General features: G+C 41.9%; 1 protein-coding gene across 5 annotated transcripts in view; it reads left to right on the top strand.

Moving 5' to 3' along the window:
- Positions 1-24,430, top strand: part of prkcz (protein kinase C, zeta) — an 84,693-nt gene that overhangs the window by 37,013 nt on the left and 23,250 nt on the right. For 4 of the 5 annotated variants that reach the window (XM_026368909.2, XM_026368913.1, XM_026368911.1 and 1 more), the window contains 10 exons: positions 6,356-6,441; positions 14,895-15,026; positions 15,955-16,045; positions 17,634-17,689; positions 17,846-18,040; positions 20,758-20,855; positions 21,301-21,387; positions 22,770-22,905; positions 23,134-23,221; positions 23,349-23,468. In XM_026368909.2, coding sequence (XP_026224694.1) covers positions 6,356-6,441; positions 14,895-15,026; positions 15,955-16,045; positions 17,634-17,689; positions 17,846-18,040; positions 20,758-20,855; positions 21,301-21,387; positions 22,770-22,905; positions 23,134-23,221; positions 23,349-23,468 — 1,089 coding nt within the window. Of the gene's footprint in view, positions 1-260; positions 816-6,355; positions 6,442-14,894; positions 15,027-15,954; positions 16,046-17,633; positions 17,690-17,845; positions 18,041-20,757; positions 20,856-21,300; positions 21,388-22,769; positions 22,906-23,133; positions 23,222-23,348; positions 23,469-24,430 lie in introns of those variants that run through there. The other variant, XM_026368910.1, reaches the window with a different exon arrangement.

Raw genomic sequence — 24,430 nt, 5'->3', positions numbered from 1 at the left:
TCCAGAAAACTCCCTGTAGTCCTTTATGTGACTCCTAAATCCGGATCCAATTTCTGGGATCCCAAATTTTAGATTGGACGTCTTCTGTAATTTCATGCGCTGAGAAATGTCTGTCCTCTGTCCGACTTTATCTGGGATGTGATGCTTGAAAAGACAATTGAATAAATGGTTTAATTAAAAGTCAAACTAATAAAGTTAGTCACACCACTATTGTGCATCTCCTATCACAGAGGTCTAATTATGGCTAAAAATGCCTCAGGGCTGTTTCATTGATCCCTCTCAGCTCCTTTGGAAGTGGAGGCCTGTAATAACCTTGCTTTATATAACGGCTCTTAACAAATTGTAGCAGGAACAGAGCGTCCAGAAAACTTGGCTCTTTGCAAAAGTTAATCAAATCTGTAGTGGCAGCGGAGTATTGGTGACATTTACACTTTTGACCGATGCACACGGTCACAGACGTCTGATTGCTAATTGCTGCTTATTCTTTGATACAGTGCAGGATATCCACAGGCCGGTCTGGAGGTTGTGTGCTGGCTTTTTTCTTTTTTTGAAGTGTATTTGAGGGAGCGGTTGGTATTGTCCGTAGCCACTTCTATTCTGCTACTTTCCTGTGAGAGAGAGGAACATTGTCTGGAAATGAGTCAAGCCCTCATAAATGTCCTGTCCTAGAGAGAGACATGGAAGTACCACCCTGGTCTGCTGCCACACAGCTCCCCTCGTAAGCTACAGTAAAACGCCGGGAGGCTGCCTACTCTTCCTTATACCTTCCACCGTCCAAATGGCAGGACTGTGCGCCTTGGCCTTTGCATTCAGAGGTGTAGTATTGCGCTTTGATTCATATTAGGACAATGGTTTGACTGGTCGTCTTTGTTTTGCTTCACTCTGTGTCTTTCATTGTCTTATTCTGGCACCTTGGCAGAAAAATGGGACAATGCAGCAGTCATCAATCTCCAGAGGGAGATGTTGTAATAGGACAGCTCTTTGAAGGTCTGCTAGTCAAGTGCAGGCGCCGTAGTGCAAGTACATGTCTGAAGCAGCAGTGCCTTAAGGCCGCAAAGATGATCCTAATCCCATCCGAGAATGTAAATGATCCAGAAATTGCTTTTTAATTGGATGCAGTAAATAACATCTGCCATAACCAGAGGGGATTCGAGAGGGTGGCTCGCTGATCTACGATAAAGAGCGAAGGCATAGATAAGGCTGGGAAATCCCACTGGTGTATTTATGTTTAACTGTGCTTGACATTGACCATTTGTAGAGTCAATATTGTGGCAGGATTTACAGTGTGATGATGATCAGTCCTAACAGGAGCTGACTTTAAGGAGAAATTCACAGGTCGTCACGAAACCCTCTCTCTTTGTTTATTGGTGCTTACATTTCTAACTCTTCACCTTCAGGTTTGATATAACCTGCACTCTCCCACATGCCTTTGGCTCCTTATTCTTATTCCACTTCCCTGCAGCAACGCCCTTCCTGCCTTAATTCTAATTTGGTGAGTGTATTTACACATCACACACGCCAACTTCATGAAAAGACGGTGCACCCTAGGCTGCGAGCCAAGTCAGTCTGTTGTTGTTGTTATTTAAAACCTGCTTTGTTCTTTGAAGCTGCAGATCTTCGTGATAAATATGAAATCTGCCTCAGCTCCAACCTCAAAGAAAACATGAAATATATTTATCAGAGTGTGAATAGTAAATTATTCTGAATGTACTGCTTTTGATGGAAGACCCCAACTGTTATAGAAACCCCAGATAAAGTGAACTGAGTTCTAAGATGAAATGTTAATGTCTATAATGTTAAATATTCATGACAGAAGCAACAATCGGCACTGAATTTCACAACATTTGACCGTGAAATATTTAAAACACACAGATTTTAATAATCCCTGTTGAAGGTAAACATGTTTATCAAGGTTCCAAAAATGTAAGGCAGACAGGCCACAAGGAAACTGGAGTCAGTCAGATGTGGCCTGAAGAAATTTAGGATGATTAGACCCAGTCCTGTGTGCAGAGAGGAAACGGAGAGAGAGCAACAACTGTGGCAGCACGATGCTCCACGTGTTAGAGTGAAGCAGCAAAAGCTATTTTCACTCTGTTCTCAACATGCACCATGTGATCCGACGTCACGGTGACTCTTCTCAGGTTAAAACATGACATCTAACATGTGAGACCTGCAGCAGTCCAGCAGAGCTCTGCCCGATGAGGCTGACTACATGTTGGCATCATTGGAAACGAGTAGACGTCGGAGTTGTTATGAATTATTAAAGCATCAGAAAACTTGCTTTGAATTCTTAAATATTTTTCTATCACATAAAATATTCACAACAAAAGCAACAACTGAAGTTAAAGTTTGGAAAGAACATGAAGCTGAGCGCTGCAGTAAAACCAACTGTGATGTTTAGGAACAATGTTGTGGTTCCTACTTTAGTTTTTTAACTTTTTTATTCATTACACTTTCTGCATGTTCCACTGTTGCAGTCTGGCTGAGATGTGCATGAGTTGCATGTTTAGTATCTTCATCGAGGTCCTAAATCCAGCTGTGGCCACTGAGTTGAGGGACATCATGTCTTTTCAGATAATCCTGGTTATTGTAAACGCCTGTTGACATGTAATTGAAGCTTGACTGAGGTTGGTGTTATACCAGCAGATGCTTTTTTAACCAGTGAATCCTTCTATGTAGCCTGGTGATAATTCCTTACATATGAGAAGTTTAGTTTTTTTTTGTTTGTATTTTTGTTTACTGCAGCTTTGCATTTTAAAAAGCTAAATTCAGCACTGCAGTATTGATTTGAATATAATGTAATGTAATGTAATATAATATAAACTGAATTTCTTTCTAAGCTATTTTATATAGGTAGTAATTATGTATGATAATCATAATTGGTCTTTGATTGTCATACTCACACTGTAAAGGCTCCATAGTTGACAGTGCTGCAAGTGTTCGCTCTGTTTTCAGCTGCAAACGTGCTGCTATATCTGCGATATCCATGTTAAACAATAACAAATGTCTAAGTGTGCTTGTGTATCAGAGTTATTTTTATTCTAATTGAACTGTCATGATTATTAATGGGCCATTCATACCTAGAGACTGATGTTTTGTATTCCGGCCAAATGCACATTTAAAAACAGGAATCATTTACTCATATATTCAAACTTCTTCTGTGTTAACTGCTCATCAACAGTCTGATTAAAGACTCGGAGGTAAGAGCTGCAATTTCCCACTTTATCATCTGTTGCAGTTAATTATTTAATCATATAACCTGTATTTAGCATCTGATGGGGCACAGACGATGTGTAGGTTCACCCTCCTCGCACACACACAGCCACACTGTGTCCCCGCCCCCCCAAATTCCCTTAGTCACCCACTATTATGGGCAGAGGGGGAAGAAATACTGGGTAACTATGGAAACGCAGCATAGACGTTCCCGTAGAGGCCTTGATTTAACAGGATTAAAGGAAATTCTCAGATGAGACCCTAAAGTGCAGGAGGGCCCCTTTGAGGGACCCCTTTGCTCGGTTTCAGTTTGATCTCTGTGATGTCTGCTGCTTGAACTCCGATGGATCTAGAACCACAAAAATATTCATCACGATGCAGAAAAGGGCAGAATGTAAAGATGCTGCAGCAGCAGAGGCGTCTGCTAATGCTACGTCTCCGTTTCCATTCTGACAGCAGTTTCGCTGTAGTGTCACTGGTCAGTACACGAGCCAAGTGTCTGGTGGAGTGTTTAAACCACTTTCTCTACGGCTGCAGATTTGCATACAGAGACGAGCACAACTTACTTTTTGGCTGGAACAACACTGTTCGTGTTGCCTGCCAAACTACGGCCTGAATCATCTGAGCATCACCCATTGTAGAAGTTGAAGTAACAGATGCTTGGCTTAAACATTAAAGATGATTCGATCTCCCCGGTTAAAACCATCTGGAACAAGAGTTCACCCCAGGGCATGAAAATTCTTCAGCTCCGCACCCATCAGGAGACAAAAAGCTAGAGTGATGCTCAACCTGGCGGAGAAGCGAACATTGTTGTTAAGATTTACTTTTATTTTCAGACGGTGTTATCCTGACATCCTCACAGCAACTAATAATAGCTAGTGTATGGTGGGCTGTGGCTACCATAGCAACAGAGGCAAAAAATGAGCAAGTGGAGGAGAATATCACAGCCGCACCCATCAGAGGAACAACCAACCAGACTGGAAAACCAGCGCAGACAGGGGGAGGCACTAGTGAATAATTAGTGGGAGTCAGGAGGGCAACGCCTGATGTGGTTCAGCCAACCACTTTACTTCATGTAGGTTATTCTCCTTTTTTTTTTTCTTGGGTGGCAACACGCTGTAGTATTTACTAAATGGGACTCGGACAGGAGGAAATTGTGCATTTCTCTGTGCAGTATTTCTAACAACACTACAGAACTGTGTAAAAATAAACTACTGTATGTAGTGTGTGTGTGTGTGTGTGTGTGTGTGTTTTCACGGAAATATAGACAAAGGAACAAGTCAGCCAAAGCGGTAGTTTGGCTGAGTCACAGGTTTTAAATAGTTCTTTGGAAAGTATCTTCATACGAAGTGCAGAAAAAAGACACAAACCTAAATTAAATCAGTATCTGCTGCGGCTCCTTTGCCTGTTTATGTGTCTGCACACTTGCACACAGTGGTTCCAGGTACTTGTTGTGTAGCTCTCAGTCTGGCTCCATGATGTTGAGCTCCGCTGGGTCCAGAGATCTTTATGATGTCTTTATGTTTTTGGGGTTTGTTTTCATGGTATAGTATATTTAGGAGTGATTTGTAATGAATAAGAGTCTAAACGTAACAAAACACACACAGATTGCTGGTTTTGCTCTTTTTGCTGAATATGCTGATAATAAACAGTCCTGAGAAAAGTGGACAACAAAATAAAAATGATTATTCTGCTATATTGTGTACGTGCTATCAGTGGTCACACACTGTATGAACATTGTCTGTCACTGGTGCCGTCCACTTCTATTTGCTGTATGATTTCACATCACATTAAATCATTTTCTGCTTTTAGCACCATCTGATGTAACACCACGAAATCCAAATTTCCTGCTGCTAATAGAAATCTAATGGTTGACTAGAATAGTTTGCCTTAATCACTTATTACACTGTCACTTTGAATAGAGAGTTCATCTGCACACTGGAACAGGATTGGACCATGACTAAGTAATATAAACAACAGACACGATGCAGGAGGGTAAACACATTTTGTTATTGCCCATTAGACTGTTCAGACCTCTGAACTAGACAATGGGCGTTCTTTTTTGAACTATATGTAACTAAGGATGCTCTCTAACTGTGGCACATTTGGCCAAACATGCATTACGAGGCTAAATCCATATAGCATCCATGCTGTCTAATCTTCATGAATCATACAACAGTACACAAAGTGAAAGGGTTTAGAAACAAACCACTCATCAAATCACATCAGCTGCATGGATGAAAACATCCACAAAGGAGGAGAGACGTAACAGCAGATTGGCGGTCTTAGTCTGTGCACTTCTCATTTCCTCTGCTTCATCCACTTGTGATTCAGACTTTTTTCCACCAGGCAGAGAAAATATTAACAAACACTGAACTCGGGGAACAGCTGCACAACGACGAGGCTTTTTAAACCGGCGGCCACACAGACTGGCTATTTGTTAAAACCCAAATCCAGCTCCAAAGACAAAAGCCGGACCAAAACAGAAACTGCTAAACCACCCAAACAGAATCCCACTAATCCTCTAGGTGGCTGGTGTTTAAAAAACTAGAGGATTTGTGTCAAACTTGGTGAAATGTTGTCTGTGAGAGCTTTACTTTGACAAATCCAAACAACCCTTTACAAAACATGTGCTGGCAGTCGTGAGTAGACGCCTCACGTCAGGACGGGGCGATCACAATCTAAATAATCATAGGATCTAGTCTTCTGCTACATGCTTGTTTATGTCCTGCAGGTTATTATCAGCTTGGTATTATTATAAAAAGTCACACCTTCATGGTTCCATCAAAATAAAAAGCATTATGGAGCGTTAATAAGTCCATTCATCACCTGGAGGAAAAGAAACCCAGGGATAGTGATCTGGACTAAGAGAAGCAGCAGGGAAAGAAGGAGACGGGTGAGGGGAGAGCTACTGGACGGGTGAGGGAGGGAGTGGAGAGCGATCTGTGTGTGTGAGCATGCGTACACCGTATACATCAGAGAAACCTGATGGTGTTCTTCCCCTCACTTGAACCCAAACCTCGGTCTTCATTCTTCTCCTCCTCTCCAGCTTTCTTCCCTCTAGCCTAGCACACCTCCACCCCTCTCACCAATCAGTCCTTCACCATGCTGCTGCTCTACAACTGTTTCCTCTCTCTTCTAGAATCGATCTATCGCCGCGGGGCCAGAAGATGGAGGAAACTCTATCGAGTCAACGGACACCTCTTCCAGGCCAAGCGCTTTAACAGGGTGAGTGTCTTTAAATCTCACTTGAACACGCTCCCGGCTGGCGGAGGACGAGCTGTAATATTTAAACTGTAATTATAACAATGTTGGGCGTTTTATGAATGTTGGATTCTTACTTCATTATAGAGGTGACTGTTTCATTGTTGACTGGAGTTTTTGAATTAATATAAACTAGTGGACTTTAGCTAAATAATACAGCAGAGCTATGAACAAGCAGAGCAAGGAGAAGAGGTATTAGTCTGTTTGTAACCTCAGTAGTAACGAGCATCACAGTAGCATCAACATCCTGAAAAGCTGCACTGATCTCATCCACACACACAGTTGTGTGTGGAAATGATTTTAGTTTAAGGAAGATGACGTCCACTTGGATCAGTTGCTTAAACCATAAATGAGCTTAACACTCGCCTAACAGAAGCAGATCCCAGGTAAAATACAGACAGTCACATGAAGACTGTATAAAAACCACCTTCATCAGCATCGACTTCTTTAACTGATGAAGATCAAGAGATACTGTCATAAAACATGATAGCAGCAGCAGCAGCAGCAGCAGCAGCGTATATGTGCACTTCATTAACCAAAGCTACACTGACTCTACCACAACCATTATTCCCTCAGATGCCCACAATCTTTCCCTGACGTTAACCAAACTGTAGCTGTCGTGGGCAGACGCTCCGTGCTCCAATATCAACATAATATCCTTCTGTACTAATGTCTGTGCTGACTACACACTACACTCTGTCAACAGGTAAATTATATATGACAGGTAATCAAGTCACTACTACGCCAAAGCTATCTGGGTGTTGATGCATAATTCATGGTGTCCTAGTTATGGCTTGTTTAGCAGTTGTCTCTTATCAGTTCTCAGCTCCATGCTACAGACACACACACAGGTACCTGAATGCACATGTGGACTTTCATCAATTCCCTGCACCTGCTCACCCTGCTCGTCTGAAACAATGCAGAAGAAGAAAGACATTAATGCTACTACTGTCAGGCCGTCATTACCAAATGTGTTTTCGCTGAAGAGGAAGAAAGAGGGTAAAGCGATGCTAGAACAAGGCTGAGTTTTTACCTTTGACCTCTGGTCTGTCAGCTTCAGAGTTGAATTCACTTTTTGTTTTTCTTATTTAATGGTCTGGTCTGTGAGTCTAGTTGATCAACACAGATGCAAGTGTCTCTGATTCATTTGAATGGGAGCAGCAGTCTGCACCACGTTCCAACTTCTGCACCATTTCATCCATCAGTGGTTCTTATTGAGTTGTTTGCATTGATCTTATTTTGTATTTATGTTAATGTGGATCTGTCTTGGTTGTGGTTCTTCTCTTTCCTTTTGAACTGAGAGCAGCTGTAACAAGTCAGAACAGTTTCCCTTTTGGGATTAATATATTTTGAATCTGGTATCTTAAAATTCTAGACCAGGAAGTGGACAAGCATTGATATCTCGCTGGGTCAGCACTTTGCTCCAACATGTACTCCTTGATGTGGTCATTACTATTGATGCACTGTGGAGCCTAGCTTATTCAATAAAAGCCATGCAGGAATATAGCTGTACATTAGTGCTTAGAGCTAAACCAGTAATCATAATGGCGGGGCTGTAGGGAAATAGAATCTAAAAACCTGCTGCTCGCTCACTGCATTGATGTCCAAATCACTGTGTCATCATTTATCATCATCTGTCAAGTCAGGTATTTTGGAGGACACAACTATTTTTCATCCAGCTGAATTTTTACTTGGACATGATTCAGGTTCTTAATTAAAAACTGCTCTATCAGTCTGAAACATTTCAGACACAGGCAGGAGAACGTTTGGATATACAGAGCACATCTTTCTGACATCGCAGACTGTGGTTTATGTCATACAGCCGACTGTTTTCTATGTTAAGGCTGCACAACGCTACATAAGAACTCGTTGTGAGATAATAAATCATGTTTTTTAGTTTAGATTATTACATTATCATTATTTCTACTATAGGATACATGGTTGGGATTCAGTGTTTCCTCAGATGTTGCTTCTACATAACGTCACAGCACAGCAGTGGAGAGCAGATGGTTTTCAGACTGGGATTTTTCCGACGGTTGTTGCTATGCCAGCTCCGAGGATTCTGGTTGGTTCACTGTGTTGTTCTCAGCATATAAATAAGGCAGGAAGAAGTAGGTCAGGTTTATCCTCCCTTCTCTCACTCCTTCCCTCTCAGTCACTACACATTTGTCTCCATCTCTCTCCTCCCTCCCCCCCAGCACGCTCCATCTCCCCCTGATGTGGTAGTGGAGAAAGCTGCTTTGTGGATCCCTCCCATTAGACACAATGGGGACTCTTTTAGCTTCTGTTGCCCACGTGATGAAGCAGAATTCAGATGTACCCGCTGGCCATTTGCCTCCACAAGCTCTCCACCAGAGAGATGACTGACACCAGCAAACAAAACCTCGCACTGGTTTGAGCTGAAAATGAATGTGTTAAATTCACCTTTGACTACAGATGTGTCATCAGAGTGACAGCTGATGTGAAAGTGCACACAGACATATTTTCCTTTGAATAGAAGCTTTTTCTGTTTATCAGACAGCAGAAACCTTCATTATACATTACTGTGCTATGGGTGAGACACAATATTTTGCTGCTTTCTGGAAGACTCCTGATCTGACATCCTTGCCATCACCTGGCCCTGTGATGCTGCAGTCGAGCGGGGGAGTGAGGTTGTTCCCCGATTCTGTCAGTGTGGAACAGCAGCTGTTACTTTTCCATCCCCAGCAGGGGGTCACAGCGGGAGTTGCAAACGCTGGGCTTTACCCACATGAAGAAGCTGTCATGTTTGGCCAAAAGCCATTTTTCAGCACTGTTCACTGGAAAGGCACCACAGGTTTACAGGTGCATGCTTCTGATTATTTCTTGTTACACCAGCAGTTCAACAATCTTTACATAGACAGAAATGAAGTTAGGTACATATATTGTAAAGATGCTGAAAATTCCCTGACTTGATATCTGGTCACAATTGTGTCTCATACTTTACAGTTTCCATTAGTTTTATCTCTTTATAATTTGTGTTTAGTGCTAATTATAGTAGCAAATGTGCAGATATGATAAATCCTGGAACTAATTTGCCGTCTCCTCAACCCTGGGATTCTCTGAATGAGATATGAACAGGGGTCATGTTGAAACATGACGTTAAACAGCCTCCTCCACATCAGCATGTAAAATTCTTATTGTCATCAGTCTAGGCTCCTATTATATTCATGTATAGGTGCTACAGGGTTGTTTTTTTGTTGCTGTTGCTGTGTCCTGTTATTCTTTGCTGATGTAATGACCTGATTCACTGCACAGATTACTGCAGATGTCATTGGTCAGTTTGCACTGATGAGATTTCTTTGTCAGAGGTGAATCAGACAGTATTAGACCAGCCTGTTTCCAGGAACTCGCATGATGTGTAATGCTGCCTGCCAGGCTGAAGGGAGGACTGTCAGTCGATAAAAGCCTTTCTTGTCTTCTCATCGTTTTACTCCAAAGCTGCAGGACTCTGAACATCAGCCCGTCTACATGACAAACACAGGAGGATGCACTCCCCGTCTCTGTGATAGAATGATGTTATTCCTGTTTATCCCTGTTGATGAGTTGTTCTGTTTGTTGTGTCTCTTACTGAATATGAAAATGCTGCAGTTAATCAAAACCCAGAGTGAAGCAGCCTCTGGGATTATGTTTACTTTATGTTTTATACATGGTTCTTGTGACTATTTCTCTCCCTAAAGAAAGTTTGAATATTCATTAGTTGGATTGAACAACTAGTTGTCTTTTTCATTTTAAGCCTTTTTACTAAGCACAGGATGTAGAAACTGACAAGATTTATCCCATCCAATCCTTTACAGATGATCAGATTACTTTGCTGACTTGTATCAGTATATGTGAGTATATACCAAGTATACAAACACTGCATGACCTGAGCTCTGCTCTACTTTTTACATGATGCAGTCACCTTGTAAAGAAAAGAGGAGTTCATCTCAGTGTTGATGACCTCCATACCGCAAGATCTGCTTTGGCCCTGAACATACAGGGCTAACCCTAATTCCTCGGGCCACGTGCCCCTATTGTGCACGTCTGCCCCTAGAGGAAGCAGGAGGATGATGATGGAGACAAAAGCTGGGCTAAGCGTGCTAGCTTTTCCACCAAAGCAAACATCGGGCAACTCCCCTATTCTCCTGTGACCAGGTCACCTCCCGCCTTAATGACTGCACACACCAGTGTGCTGCTCAGACTGCAGCCACCATTAATGACATTGCCCTGCTCAGCTCTTCTGTTTCATCCATCGCTGGCAGCCTGGTGTTCTGCCCTCCAAGCCGGCAGATGATGGCAAGCCAATGGCAGCACAGTGTCACATCGTGGCATATAACCATGCTGCAGCATAATATGTGGGTTCACATGTCTCAGCTTCCTGAGCAAATTAGGAAGGCCTTTTGGATGACCCCACCAACCCTGATGGGCTGTTTGGGCCGACAAGGAGACCCGCCTTGTGGAGCTGTGCTTCAACGCGGTCTTAGCACCCCCAGGCTTCCTGGCGTGATTGCAGAGACACTTGTTCCAGACAGGACGTCCTTCAGCCACTGCTGTTGTTGCGTCTCTGTCAGATCTGCTTCAGCCTCCCCCTCCTACCCCTCAACATCTCCCAGCAACAGCTGTCCCCCCGCCACTCTGCCGCTGGAAAACAACGTTGAGCGTGCACCTGGTGAAACCCCTCGAGCCCCCCCGCAAGCAATGACGGCACGAGGAAAATGTGTGCCACTCTGTGGGAACTGCTGCACACAACGGCATTTTTCAGAGCCAACAACTTGTCAGTAGAGTACAGTCTTCTGACATCCGGTCTGCTTCTGTCTCCCCTGAGTTTTTAGCAGCTGGTTGCGTTGATGCACACTTTTCCCCCTCACATATGAATTCCTCAATGCTCTAACACTCAGTGCTGGCTGTGGAGTCTGTGGAGCCACAGCCAGAAGTCTGCTGCTATGGTCCCACATCAACCAGGGCGGTATAAATCCAGGGCAAGCAAAACCGAGCCGCGGATTTGATGTTGCAAGGCGGATCTCTACCCAGCGAATGGAAACTCATTCCCACGATCTCCCAGGGGTCGTGGGACAGGCTCGGAAGAGCAGAGGGGACGTGTTCGGGTGCTGCAAAAACGCACAGGACAATCCTGCACTCTGAGTGGATGCCTTCTCTAACCACCCATTGCCTAGAGTTCTTCTTTATGCCTATACCTCCAGTTGTTAGTAGACCGAGATCTGGCCCTGTCGACGGTTAAATCATATGCCCCAGCTATCCCGTCTTGTCATTAGGGTTTTGGAGGGTTTTCTGTCTTTACACATCCGCTCATAAAACAGTTCTTAAAAGGTGTTGAAAGACAAAGGTCAGTGATTCCCTCAATGACACCTCAATGGGAATTACCGCTGGTTCTGTGCCACTTAAAAACCCTCCCTTAAGCCTATATCACAGTCTCTCAGGCTCCTTTCTTTAAGACAACACTTCTCTTTGCTCTGACTTTAACTAAAAGACTCTCTCCATCCTGCCTTATTATCAGAGAGGACGGGGATTTGGCCGTTCTCAGACCTAATCCAGCGTTCACACCTAAAATAATAGCGTCCTCCTGTAAGTCCAGAGTCATTATGTTAGAGGGTTTTTTCCCTCCTCCCCTCCGTCACAAGACAGAAGTGCACCGTCTCTGCCCTGTTCGTACTCTCTCACATTATGTAGCATGCACAGCTGCTTTCAGACAGACCCAACAGCTGTTTGTACATTACAGAGAAAATTCCCAAGGGGAAACTCTGACCAAACAACGGCTGTCTCACTGGCTGTGTGAAGCTATCGCACAGGCTTATTTGTCGGCAGGTAAAGAACCCCACTGTGTTTTTCTCAGCCCTGCTCGAGCTTAGGACTCTTTCATGCTACTCTTCACAACGCAGACGTTCCATGTTTGATGGGTGCCGCCTTTTGTATTTAGACAGGACTCTGCAGAGGGCTGTGCTTTTCTTATTAATGCTTTACTTCTTTACAAAGTTGTTGTGGGTGGACTGGTGTTGTTGCCAGTGAAGCATTGACTACATCAAGCTTTGCCCTTATCCCAATAGCAACAGATCTTAGAGGGCGAAGCCTATGCGAAATAGAAAGTTTGTTGTGTATTGTAATAGCTTCTATGAGTATAGGCTTTATATATTATGTGGACCTAAGGGAGTGACCCCATTTCAAACCCAATAGCGCGGACCCAAATAGCGACAGCTCTTAGAGGGCTACGCTTATACTCATAGAAGCTGTGGTTACAATACGTAACCAACGATCTTAAACCTCAGCTATGAAAACAAGAGATGGAGTTTTTAAGCCTAAACGATCTTTGGTGATGCAACGTTGTACAAGTTGACTTGTAAGAGCTCATTAACCTTGATTATTATTACTACAAGTGTTTAACAAGTTATGATGAACAGTTGATTAGTTAAAAGAAATGAAATTTGCTTAGCTGCGGTTTACTAAGTTCACTGTTCTTATTCTACAGTACATCAGTACATGTCACTGTGTTATTATTATAGTTAGTATTATGATCATGTTAGCATGTTGATTTAGATCCATTTATTACTTTACCAAAGAGCTGCTTATTATTTTTGCTTTTTTTCTGCAAGGACTCAATTATGCTTTAAGATCTCGATAGTCTTAGAGAAGGGCTTAAAGTTGTAAATCTGTCTTGATTCAGTTTCTCCCTTATCAGTAGTAGTATCAGTGCAGTAACTGGAACAGGATAAATCAGCTTGATGCAGGATGTTTTCTATACTGAGGAATCAAAGGCATAACTAATGAGACTTTTCTTCTCTGTCCAACGCAGTAAGAGTCCACATCAGTTCTTTTTGCTTACTTTGCTCATTCTTCTCATGTCGTGTGTGCTGTGCATGGAAGGAAACTGTGAATAAGGCAAACGTGTGCGATTCATTTATAAATGTACTTCTTAACCTCTACGTAGAGTTAGATTAGAAAGACTAAAGGAAGCCTTTGAAGTCTCGCTGAAGCGTTTCCATGGCAACACGGCGCTGACAGGGACTCTTTGTTCTTCACTGTCAGCATCCATACGCCGTGAACGAGTTTTGTAGATACACCAAAGTACACGCAGCGCATTTTAAGTATTTAGTCTGCAGTGAAGCATCATGGTGACAGATTTGATGTCCAGAGACTCTGACCTCTGGTACTAATATAGCAGCGTAAGAACTGGTCTACTAAAGTCCAATAAAAGAACCAACACTCTGAATCCATGTTGTGTAACATAGGAGTGAACTGGACTAAGTATTAGTGGATGTGAGGCAACAGAGGAATCAGCAATTATACTGAATAAAACAAAACAATACAGAGAAAAATATATATGATCAGTTTGTTAAAGCTTGAACTGTACTGAACTGTTAGTTTATGATACAGTCCACATAAAATCAACTACACTATGAAACTAACACATCAGGGTAAGTGTAGTAGTAAGTAGTACTAGTAAAACTCACAATGTTGATGTCGTGTCAACACTTCCTTCATATTGTATGTGGTATGTTTGCTAAATTAAAGTACATTAAAGTACATTTACTCAAACACTGATGTATCATTGAATTGAATTAATATGAATATGAATTAAACTCTATATAAACTAGTTAACATCGGCTCAGCCTTTACCAACTTTGAACTCTGTTTTTGTTCCACAGTCTGTAGGTAACAACACATTTCATAATTTTAACACCTGAGAATTTCAACTAATCTGAACTAAACTTCTACATTTATGTTCTCAACAGCATCAAATTCAACTTTGTTTAAAATACACAGTTTTATTAGTGGCGTACTTTTACTTTTATACTTAAAGTAACATTTTACACTGTACTTAGAGTATTGAGTATTTCCTAAGGGGTATCATTGAAAAATGTAAAGGGTCATTTCTCATTTCTTTGTAATATTCTGAATTTTTACATATTATGGCTGTTTGTTTTTTGTTTGTTTGTTTGTTTGTTTTAAAGCAAGGATGAAGTCAGTCTAAATGTGTATTTGTCAACTGGCTGGTGACACAGGTGGATGTGTGAACAGACACTAATTTCATCTTATCAAGCTTATAAGGTCATCACCTGAATCTACCAGGGGTGGGTTTTTAAAGAACTAAAGTCCTCACTAATAAAGTTTCAAGAAAACAGTTCAGTAAAATGTAACCTGATTCTAATATAGAACTTGAACTAATTTATTTCTACCCAGCTCAACGTAACAATAATAATAAAAGAGGACAAGAAGTATTTTCCATGTGAGAATCCAAACTAAATGTGCAATAATCTGATGTCTGGTCTCACTGAAAGGCGTTCCACTCTCACTGTGTCCGTCTGCTGCTGTTCACTCAGTAAAATAATCCTAGATCGTGTCAGTTTAGTTAAAGACTAAACTCGATGTGTCCTGTCCTCTCCTGTCCTGTGTGTGTCTTGCAGAAAGCCTACTGTGGCCACTGTAGTGAAAGGATATGGGGGCTGGGCAGGCAGGGCTACAAGTGTATCAACTGCAAACTGTTGGTCCATAAGCGCTGTCACAGACTCATCCCTCAGACCTGCCAAAGGCTTATGGTGAGTATTTCATCATGTCCTGAGCAGCAGGCAAGAACCGTTTCAGCACGCCAACACATTCTCCCAGCATCCTGGCAAACCCTGATCTCAAGCTTACCGTACACGTTGTCGACACGAACGATGAGGATTACAGTCACTCGTCAGTCGGGTTTTAAGTGATTGTTTTCACTTCTCGTCCAAAAGGCTTCTTCACTTCAGTTTGATCCTTCATCAGGTTAAAGGCTGTAAGGAGTTAAAAATTCCGACCTGGCTCACAGCAGGTCTTCTTACTTCTTACTTCTTACTTTTTAAAGGTCAGTCTGTCCCCGTCAGGTAGAGTTTTAATGAATACAACTTTCTCTTAGTGACTATGAAGAAATGTCGTGTAGCAAATGCAGCTTTAGTTCAGATGTATTTATCAAAGATCAGAGATCATTATGATGAAGCTCCTGCTGCTTCTTCCTCCCATTCTATTAAAATGAGACACAAGGTTTAGTGACAACAAACCACTCAGTATTACCACAATCCAACTGAGCGTCTGACCAAACGTAAAGATCTATAACTCTGCTCCCGAAGACCAAAATCTTGACTAGAAAATCAATGTAATCAATGCAGCGTTTGATACAGCGTGAACTTTACCCTGTGTGCCGGGGGAACTCCCCCTCTTGGTTCCATCTTCAGCTCAGTATCTTCAGTGCCTGATACGTGACGTTGAGACTTGACCATTTAGTGTCCTTTGTAGCGTCACCCTGACATTGTCTTTAGACTCTTAGAGCAATAATATTTTTGGGCGTTCGCTGAGAACACATCTCCAAATTCCTTGGTTCTTGCAAATATGCTTTATTGTACATTTTTCAAGGAGCGAAAAACCATGAGTGAATATTTAAGTGGATATTTGCAGGAATGTGTTGGTGGATATTTAGTTGGACTTCTGAATTTGTTCCTTCAGGATCCAGCCATGCCATCACAGGAGCCCCCATCAGATGCCAAGGACGGAGAGGTGGACCTTCCACCAGATGACACGGAGGAAACGGATGGGAGTAAGACACCTTTATCTACTTTTTCCAATAAGAGAATAAAGTTTTATTATTGGATCCAGTATCTACAACATATAATGTACGATCTCAATATGAGCATGAAAGTTAATTCTCTAGAAGTGTGATGTCTGTGCAGCGGTTTGAGATACAAGACAAAACAGAATTAACTGAATCAGTTAACTGGAGCATTTGAGAACCCTGATCAAAATTAAGCAGCAGAACATTTTTTATGCGTAATAATACTATGGCTGGTCAGTTACTTCAAAATGAAACATGTCTCATGCTTCTATCTGAATGGATATAGAGGAAACGTTGTTTGGGTTTGAGTTACACTGCATGGTGTGCATTTGGAGGACGCCTATCTGTATACTTCATTTTGAGAATGTGTACGTAGCATTTAGTTTATACTGTGCAGAGTATGTACCACTGAACAATATGTACTTATTCCACGTTGGTTAGTATGTTGCCACTAGAAATGTGGCTTTTGTGTGTACGAGTAAGGAACACTGATGGACAGGACACTGTGGGAATGAGGAGGCTGGAAAAATGGCATAGTGTGAGTTGAGTAACCATAAGGCTTAAAATAAGGCAATAGACCAAACAAGAAGCGGGGGGGGGGACTGCTAATGTGATGACCTCTAGTGATGAAGTCTGTGTGTGACGCCCAAACTTTGGGACTTGTGTGAGCAGAAGGGACGTTTGCAAATGAAGCCTCACTTTAAAACTTGTTATTGTTGTTGTCTTGTTATTTTTCTGGTTGTCATGTGACGAGTGATTAATGAGTTCTCACTTAGTTGGTAGTTCGTAGTTAATTAATTAAGCTTATTTTAACTAATACTTCATCTGAATACTACTACTACGAATTCCTGATAATGTTGCTGTTCAGCAGGGAACTTGTGACGTGAGGATCTGTTTGCTACACAATCAGCTGTTAGTCTAACGAGCTCTAAACGAGGCTTCATGAAGAGAACCCTTTGGTGACTGTATTGACAGATGCAACCTGTAGCTTACAAGAGAGCAAACACACGGGAGCTGTTTCATCATTGTGTTTGCAAACTCGCCAGGATTGAATTACCCCTTGACGGATGAACAAAGTAATTGAGTGGAATAGGAATTAGACCGATGCTGCAGATCTTTCTAAAATCTCCTCTGTCATGTCTTTGTCAACCTGCTCTTCGCATCTCAAGCAGTGTAGCAGTGAAACTCATGATGTAAATCCCAGTATAAGTGACTAATAGAAGATGTGTTTTTCACCCTGGTAGCTTCACCTCTCTTTCACTATCATCACTTATACAAGTGCAGTATCTGTTATCTAAACACATTACTGCTCTCTGATGAGATCCCATTGAACAAAGTTTGAAATCCTATTAAGAGGAGACTGTGGACTGATGTGGGGTCTGCTTGGGGGCCCCTCTTGTGGGACCACCAGCGGATTGACCTAGTTAGGTTTTTTCTGTGAACAGCCAGATTCTATTCAGGGGACTCTACCTCCCTCTACTGGACAAAAGTACCAACACGTTAAGTGCAGATTGACTTTTACCTGTAAACAATAAATAATTCAGTGATTGTCTGTGTCTTTTTTTTTTTACAGTATCATTTTTACCACATAACTGTACAGTGGATAAAGCAGAAGATGCAGATACAGAGGTGAGAAGGGCTCCTAATAGCTACAGAATCAGTTTTTGTGTCTTATGCTAAATTCAAATTTTCATATTTGTGGTGTTTAAATAGACCTTGGATATTTATTTTAGTCAAATCCTTTTGGAAAGCATTGTTGATTGAATGTTCTTCTACTTTCTGAAGGATATCAAAGCTGTAGTGGACGGCATCGATGGCATTAAGCTGTCCCAGGGTGTGGCTCTCGGGCTGGGTGACTTCGAGCTGATCCGAGTGATCGGGCGTGGAAGCTACGCCAAGGTCCTGCTGGTTCGGCTGAAGAAGAACGAGCAGGTTTACGCCATGAAGGTGGTGAAGAAGGAGCTGGTGCACGATGATGAGGTGAGACACCGGAGAGCTCAGGAATGTAAAACAGGAAGATGCATAAATTTAGCTTTTCCTGTGCTCAAGGTGTCGACAGTTATCGACTTGATACCAACAATAATAACATTTAAGGCACATGGTCGCTGGGTGAGATTAATATGAACAGAAACTAGTAGAATAGTAAAAAACACGTGACTCAATTTCCAGTGTGTGAGTTTTTTATTTACATTTTCACAAATTCAATGCAGTTTGTCAGTTCATTAACTTTATTAAGTTGATTATTAATAAGCTAATGAGCATCTGAATGATAAGACCCGTGCATGTGTTTGCTTTATTTAAACTCCAACACTATTACTCTCTATTCTCCAGTGCACTGTGCAGAATCTACTGTCCATGAATGGCAGCTTCTGTGGTTTGATTTCCAGTGTCCTTGGACAAGACACTGAACCCTGAAACCCAAACACCTTAAATGTTGCAGGTGTCGAACAAACCCCTCCTCACAGGGTTAAAGAAGTTTATGAAGCCCAAGTTCAGGATCCTGGCTGTTATGTAAACACATATGTAGGTGATGTCAGGCTGGACCGCTGTCCTATTTCCCAGCTTCAGGATGCGTCATCGCTCCAGAAAAGCAACCATTTAATCACATTCAGTTCCTGCAGTGACTCGACTTTTCAGGTCTGTTAGCCGCCTCCAGTTTGTGCCGCCGACGTCAAAATGAGAAGAGCTCACAGACACAAAGACACAAAAAGACACAGCAAGTGTTGGTCTGTAAGATCTCTGCATCATCCAGGATGGGGGAAAGGAAAATCAACCTATCAGTGGGTCAGATGTGTTTTAATGGACGAGGGGGTGAATTTGACTTTTGTGCAGTTTTAGTACGTGCTGGTTTTCGACTCCCCCCATCTGTGTAATTGCTTTGACTTGCATTCAAAGTGTGAAGCAGTCCTTGATTATCTGACCACACTGAAAAGCCACTTGACTCTTGGTTGACTTGAGGTGGAGATTGTGACCCGCTGGACCACGGAACAGTTGAAGGAGTAATCTGTGAATAAAGGAGGGATGAAAAGATAATGTTCAGGTCAAACGCTGGGACGGGGGGGGCGGAGACGGCACCGCGGACGTTTGGAGACTGAGAAGCAAGAATGAGTAAAAGGAAGTGAGGCTTGAGTCAGAGACTAGTGGGAGCTAATGAATGGGGCGGGAGTGGGGGGGGGGGGGGGGTGAGTTCAGGAGGAAGCAGCAACAAATAAGCAGTTGACTCACAGCGGAAGGTGAAATGTGGGTTTTCATTTTTCTGCAGTGATGAGCGGCCAGATGGACACGATGACAGAAAGTGTCTTAGAGCAGGAAGCAGAGAGACACAAACGTTGTTCACATCAATTATTTATTCCTAATCTGAATCCAGCTGGTAGAAAATAGTGAATACATTTAATTCAGAACTGTGCAAAGAAAGAAAAATGTGATTCTATCCAGATTTAATTGAATTGAATCAGTTCTATTTTCTTGTTTACCCATGGAACCTGTTAATTTCTGTGCTCTGTGGATTATCCAGAGTTACCAAAACTTAATTTACCTTTACTGCACCGGAGCAAAAAAAAGAAATCTTAGAGATGAATATGTTGAAATGTGGGAAAATAAAACCAAAACTGCAAAATAGACACCACAAGAGATCAGTGAGTGATTAAATATGTAGAGATTAAATCAGTGTTGAGGCATTTTAAACATGAATCTGTAGCAGAGCTGGAATTAGCCTGTTTTACTTTTTATTGTGTTTGTATTATAAAACCCACTAGGTGACACTGTTGCTCAAGATATAACTCAAACACGTGGATCCGGTGGAGGATCACAGTCCAGATCTGCACAACACAAACCACAGACGTTGTTCCTTCACTTTCCTCTTCCACTTTTCTACACTTCTTGTTTAAATCCACAGAAATACATTTGACTCGGTAACGATTTGATTTTGCTCCGATAACTTTATTATTTAGTCATGACTCTTTAATAATTCATCTCCTTAGTCGTGTAATGCCTGAGATCAAAAGAAGCTTGTGTGCGTTTTCCACAGACTGTCTACAAGCTGCTGAATGACCAACAGAACATGTGTTGTGAGGGAATATTCTGCATAATTAGAAATTCCTCGCGTTCTAATGAGGAGTGCTGCACGGGGAGATCAGAATTTAGCCTCAGTCTGTTGCAGCTTACTTAAAACATTAACTATCATCAACTTAATGACACTTTAAATGAGCAGAAAACATCCTCTCCTCAGGCTCAACACTCAGACTGAACTCTAAGTGATATACACACACACACACACACACACACACAGTTCTATATCATAATACCTTTTACTTTTGATATTTCAAATACATTTTCCTGATGATATCGGCTGGTTTGTACACTTTGACCACCCAGTGTGCTGTAAAGAAAAGCTCCGAGCTTTTGTTGAGCGTCAATAACTAACTGGTGCATGCTTTTCGACGTGGGCTTGGTGTTCATTATCTTTTGGCACACTGTCCAAGGTTCAACCTCTCCACTGGGACAGGAACAAAACAGTCGGAGTATAATCCTTACCTCGGTGAGAGGATTGTATTGAAGACTGACTGCATTTATGATCTGTGGCACAGTGTTCATCCATCCGTCTGAGAAAGTCTATTGATCAGACAAATAGATTTATTAATACATTCTCTTTTCTTGATGCCATCTCTGTCTCCGTCTGTCTCCCCTCGCCTCTCCAGGATATCGACTGGGTGCAGACAGAGAAGCATGTGTTTGAGCAGGCGTCCACCAATCCTTTCTTAGTAGGCCTCCACTCCTGTTTCCAGACAGAAAGTCGGTAAGGATCAAACTACAGTATGAGCCCTCATGATGGTCTGCTCTTTATAGAATGATGGTATCATTTATAATCATCAGTACAACAATGGTAATTGATGGTGGCTACTAACGACGATTGTTGGTGTAGTGATGTACACTGAAGCTTTTATTAATTAGCTCCATCAGGGCCCATGTCCAAATACCAAAAAGTGGATTGGAGTCTCATGATTGTCTGAATGCATTCTGTTGTTTGACGCTGTAGTTCCTGTACTCTGTGACTGTTGTCCTGATGGGTTTTGATCTTTTATTTATTCAGATGATTTTTTATCTCATGCTCTTTGGTGTCGTTTACACAAACGTCTGTAAACTGTACGTCAGCTAAATGCTCCAGAATGACTCTTCTGTGTGTAGTCGGTGTGTTTTTCTATACCACTGAGGCCCTTTTCCCCTCATGCTCTTGTTTCCAGATTATTTCTGGTGATTGAGTATGTGAACGGCGGAGACTTGATGTTTCATATGCAACGCCAAAGGAAGCTCCCTGAAGAACATGCAAGGTAAATATTCACATTTTACCCCATCACAAAGTCTCAGTTCAGAGTATGAAGAAGCGAAACTTGTGTCAGGATCTTTATTCACATCAGAGATGCTGCATGTGCAGTTTTTTTTCTTTCGGTCTTCCTCAAACACTCAAACTGTATTCGGATCATGTTGAGATACGGCAGCAAGGCCCCCAGGAATACACTAACATGATCAGTGGGTGAATTTATGATTGGATTTTAGTTAAGTGGACTTTGCACAGTCAGCTAGCTACACAGAATAAAAAACAACTATGCAATTGGAAGTGAACTGGACCTTTTCCAGATGGGATTATTTTTATTTCACATGAGGGTATCGTGTCAAGTACACGGTGTATCAACTGTAGTTGTTGTCCTTCTTTTACGACAAAATCAGTCTCATAAACACTTGTCTTGTGTTTTCTGTTGGAGTGCAGCATGAATGTGAGTGTATTTTTGTTTTTTATTTTTTCTAAGTTCCTCTTTATATGCACATTATTTGCACTCAGTGTAAAATGCTCCTCAAGAGCGCACTTTCTCCAAGCACTCCATACAAATGTATTCTTAATGGGATGCTTTAGCAGCTCTTCATGGACGTGGCAATGTTTCCAAAATCCAACTTAACACTTTCTTCTCCACCTCTGAGAAATATAATGAACCCCCCATAATTCATTGTGCTTGTCTACTTGCGGGGCACTTCAACGGCGGCTCAGATAAATGCTGGATCAAAGGCTGAGTAATTTAGAGAGGCACCGTAAGGCCCCTATCGACCCCTGTAATCTGCATTCTGAAGACAGTGGCTGTACATATGCAAAGCAGCCTGTTAATCACTCATGATGAATGTACATATTCATGAGTAGCGCTCTTAGAAAGAGCCCTGCCGCATTCCCCCGTGTTGTGGGGGAGGCGGGCCAGTGGGCGAAGGATGGTGCTGCTGATAGGACGCAGCTTCTATCAGTCTCATGCCAGCTATGAAACAACGGTGTACAATGGAGGCTGTCACAGTAAAAAAAAAACGTGGGGGAGCAATGTGGGATTTGTGATTCCTCTGTCAGACATCTCTCAGTTTGACAGTCGTGGATTTAAAGCGACAGAATGCACGCTACCTACACATAGAGGAAACGTACTACTGACTCACCAGAGATGCAAACAACGACATCAAATCTGGATCAAAATCGGGTTTAAAAGGTTGAATAGAATAAACAACATAAATGTGACTGGAAGTGTGGGAAGCATTACAAAAATATCATTTAGTCCAGCCTACTATATACTTCCTTTCCAGCGTTTATAACTATGTGAGCAGTGTCTATAGATTTAGATATTTTCTTGTGTACGAGTAGAAAACCTCGGCCTGAGACTCATTTCTCTTTCCTCCCTCTCAGATTTTATGCTGCTGAAATCTGTATCGCTCTGAACTTCCTTCACGAAAAAGGCATCATCTACCGCGACCTGAAGCTGGACAACGTCCTCTTGGACAACGACGGGCACATCAAACTCACAGACTATGGCATGTGCAAGGTAAGAGAGGCATCGATTTCTGTCAGTACACCGTGTGGACAGCTGGTGTAGGATTATCAATAATGCAGTAGATCAGTATTGATTGGAACCATTAAAGGGGCCTCTGTCTTTTTTTTCTGCCACTGTTTATGTTCCTACAGATATCAAATCTTCCACACTGACTCTTTTATCTATGCAGCCACTGTTGGATTTACTTTGGCACTTTCTATTTCTTCTTCTTCCTATCAGGAGGGGATCAGACCGGGTGATACCACCAGTACTTTCTGTGGAACACCCAACTACATTGCACCTGAGATCCTCAGAGGAGAAGACTACGGTGAGTAAAGGAGTCGTACTGGGCCACATCAGCGACTGAAGCACAGAGACAGTTTTTCACTACAGCCCAATCAGCCTCGGTTTGTAATATAGTTAAACTAATAAGTAATTGTCTTGTACCTTCCCAGGCTTCAGTGTTGACTGGTGGGCTCTGGGTGTGCTAATGTTTGAGATGATGGCTGGGAGGTCCCCGTTTGACATCATCACTGACAATCCTGACATGAACACAGAGGAGTACCTCTTTCAAGGTGAGACATGGGAATTTAACCATATTCAAGCTCCTGTGCAAACTGCAAGACGTGTACGTATGACACCACTGACCAGGGAGAACTGTATTTTTATTACTATATTATTATTCATTTCTCTGAAACTCTTTGTGAGAAGGTTTTAACATTTGCACTTTTCGATCACCAACAGTTTTATTTTAAAAAGTGAGAAACAAACTTTTCAAACAGCGTTTATAAATTCTCAAGTTATGGTTGGTTCTGAAACAATTGTCTTTTTAAAATCTTCTTGGCATCTGCCCAGTGGAGATGTACAATTTTAATTAATGAGTGACCTCTCCAGAAAAGGTCTAGTGGACTACCAGTATATTTTTTAGACATTGAATTCATCCGGGGATTAAGAAAACCCTTTTTACATTGCTTGGAAATCATGCCATTAGTTTGGTCAAGGAAAATGTTGCCCTGATGGTGCTGGAGGAAATATTAGGGGGTTGCCAAATGATTCATAATCATCCTGTGTGGAATATAAATGTCCATACCAAATCTCAAACCTCTTTTTGAACCACTGCTGGCTGGACAAGGTCATTCTGCTACCAGTGCAAACAAGACTCCACGGCCTCAGAGTTACTTACTGATGATTAGCACATTCAAAATGCAACATGTTCTCAGTCCTAGTTTAACTTTTTAACATGCTCAAATTTGCTTATTATCGCTAAAGACGAAGCGCAGCTAATGGGAACGTCGATTTCCGAAGTTACAGCTCATCCTCTGGGGAACACGAATATCTGTACAAAATGTAATTTCAATATTTGACGAGACATATTTTACATGTTGCATTTTCAGTGGCAGTTCTCAGGATAGTTAATAACAAAATAAATATTTTACAAAAGGGAATTTCCATTTTAAAAATGCTTTTGATTGAGAAGTCTTATGATTTTATCCTCCTTCCATAGTGTCCTCTGTCTGTCCCACTTTCTTCAAATACC

This window comes from Anabas testudineus, chromosome 7 (assembly GCF_900324465.2).
Source record: "Anabas testudineus chromosome 7, fAnaTes1.2, whole genome shotgun sequence".
Lineage (NCBI taxonomy): Eukaryota > Metazoa > Chordata > Actinopteri > Anabantiformes > Anabantidae > Anabas > Anabas testudineus.
The sequence above is the reverse complement of the archived record's forward strand: the minus strand, read 5'-3'. Positions and strand labels throughout refer to the sequence as shown.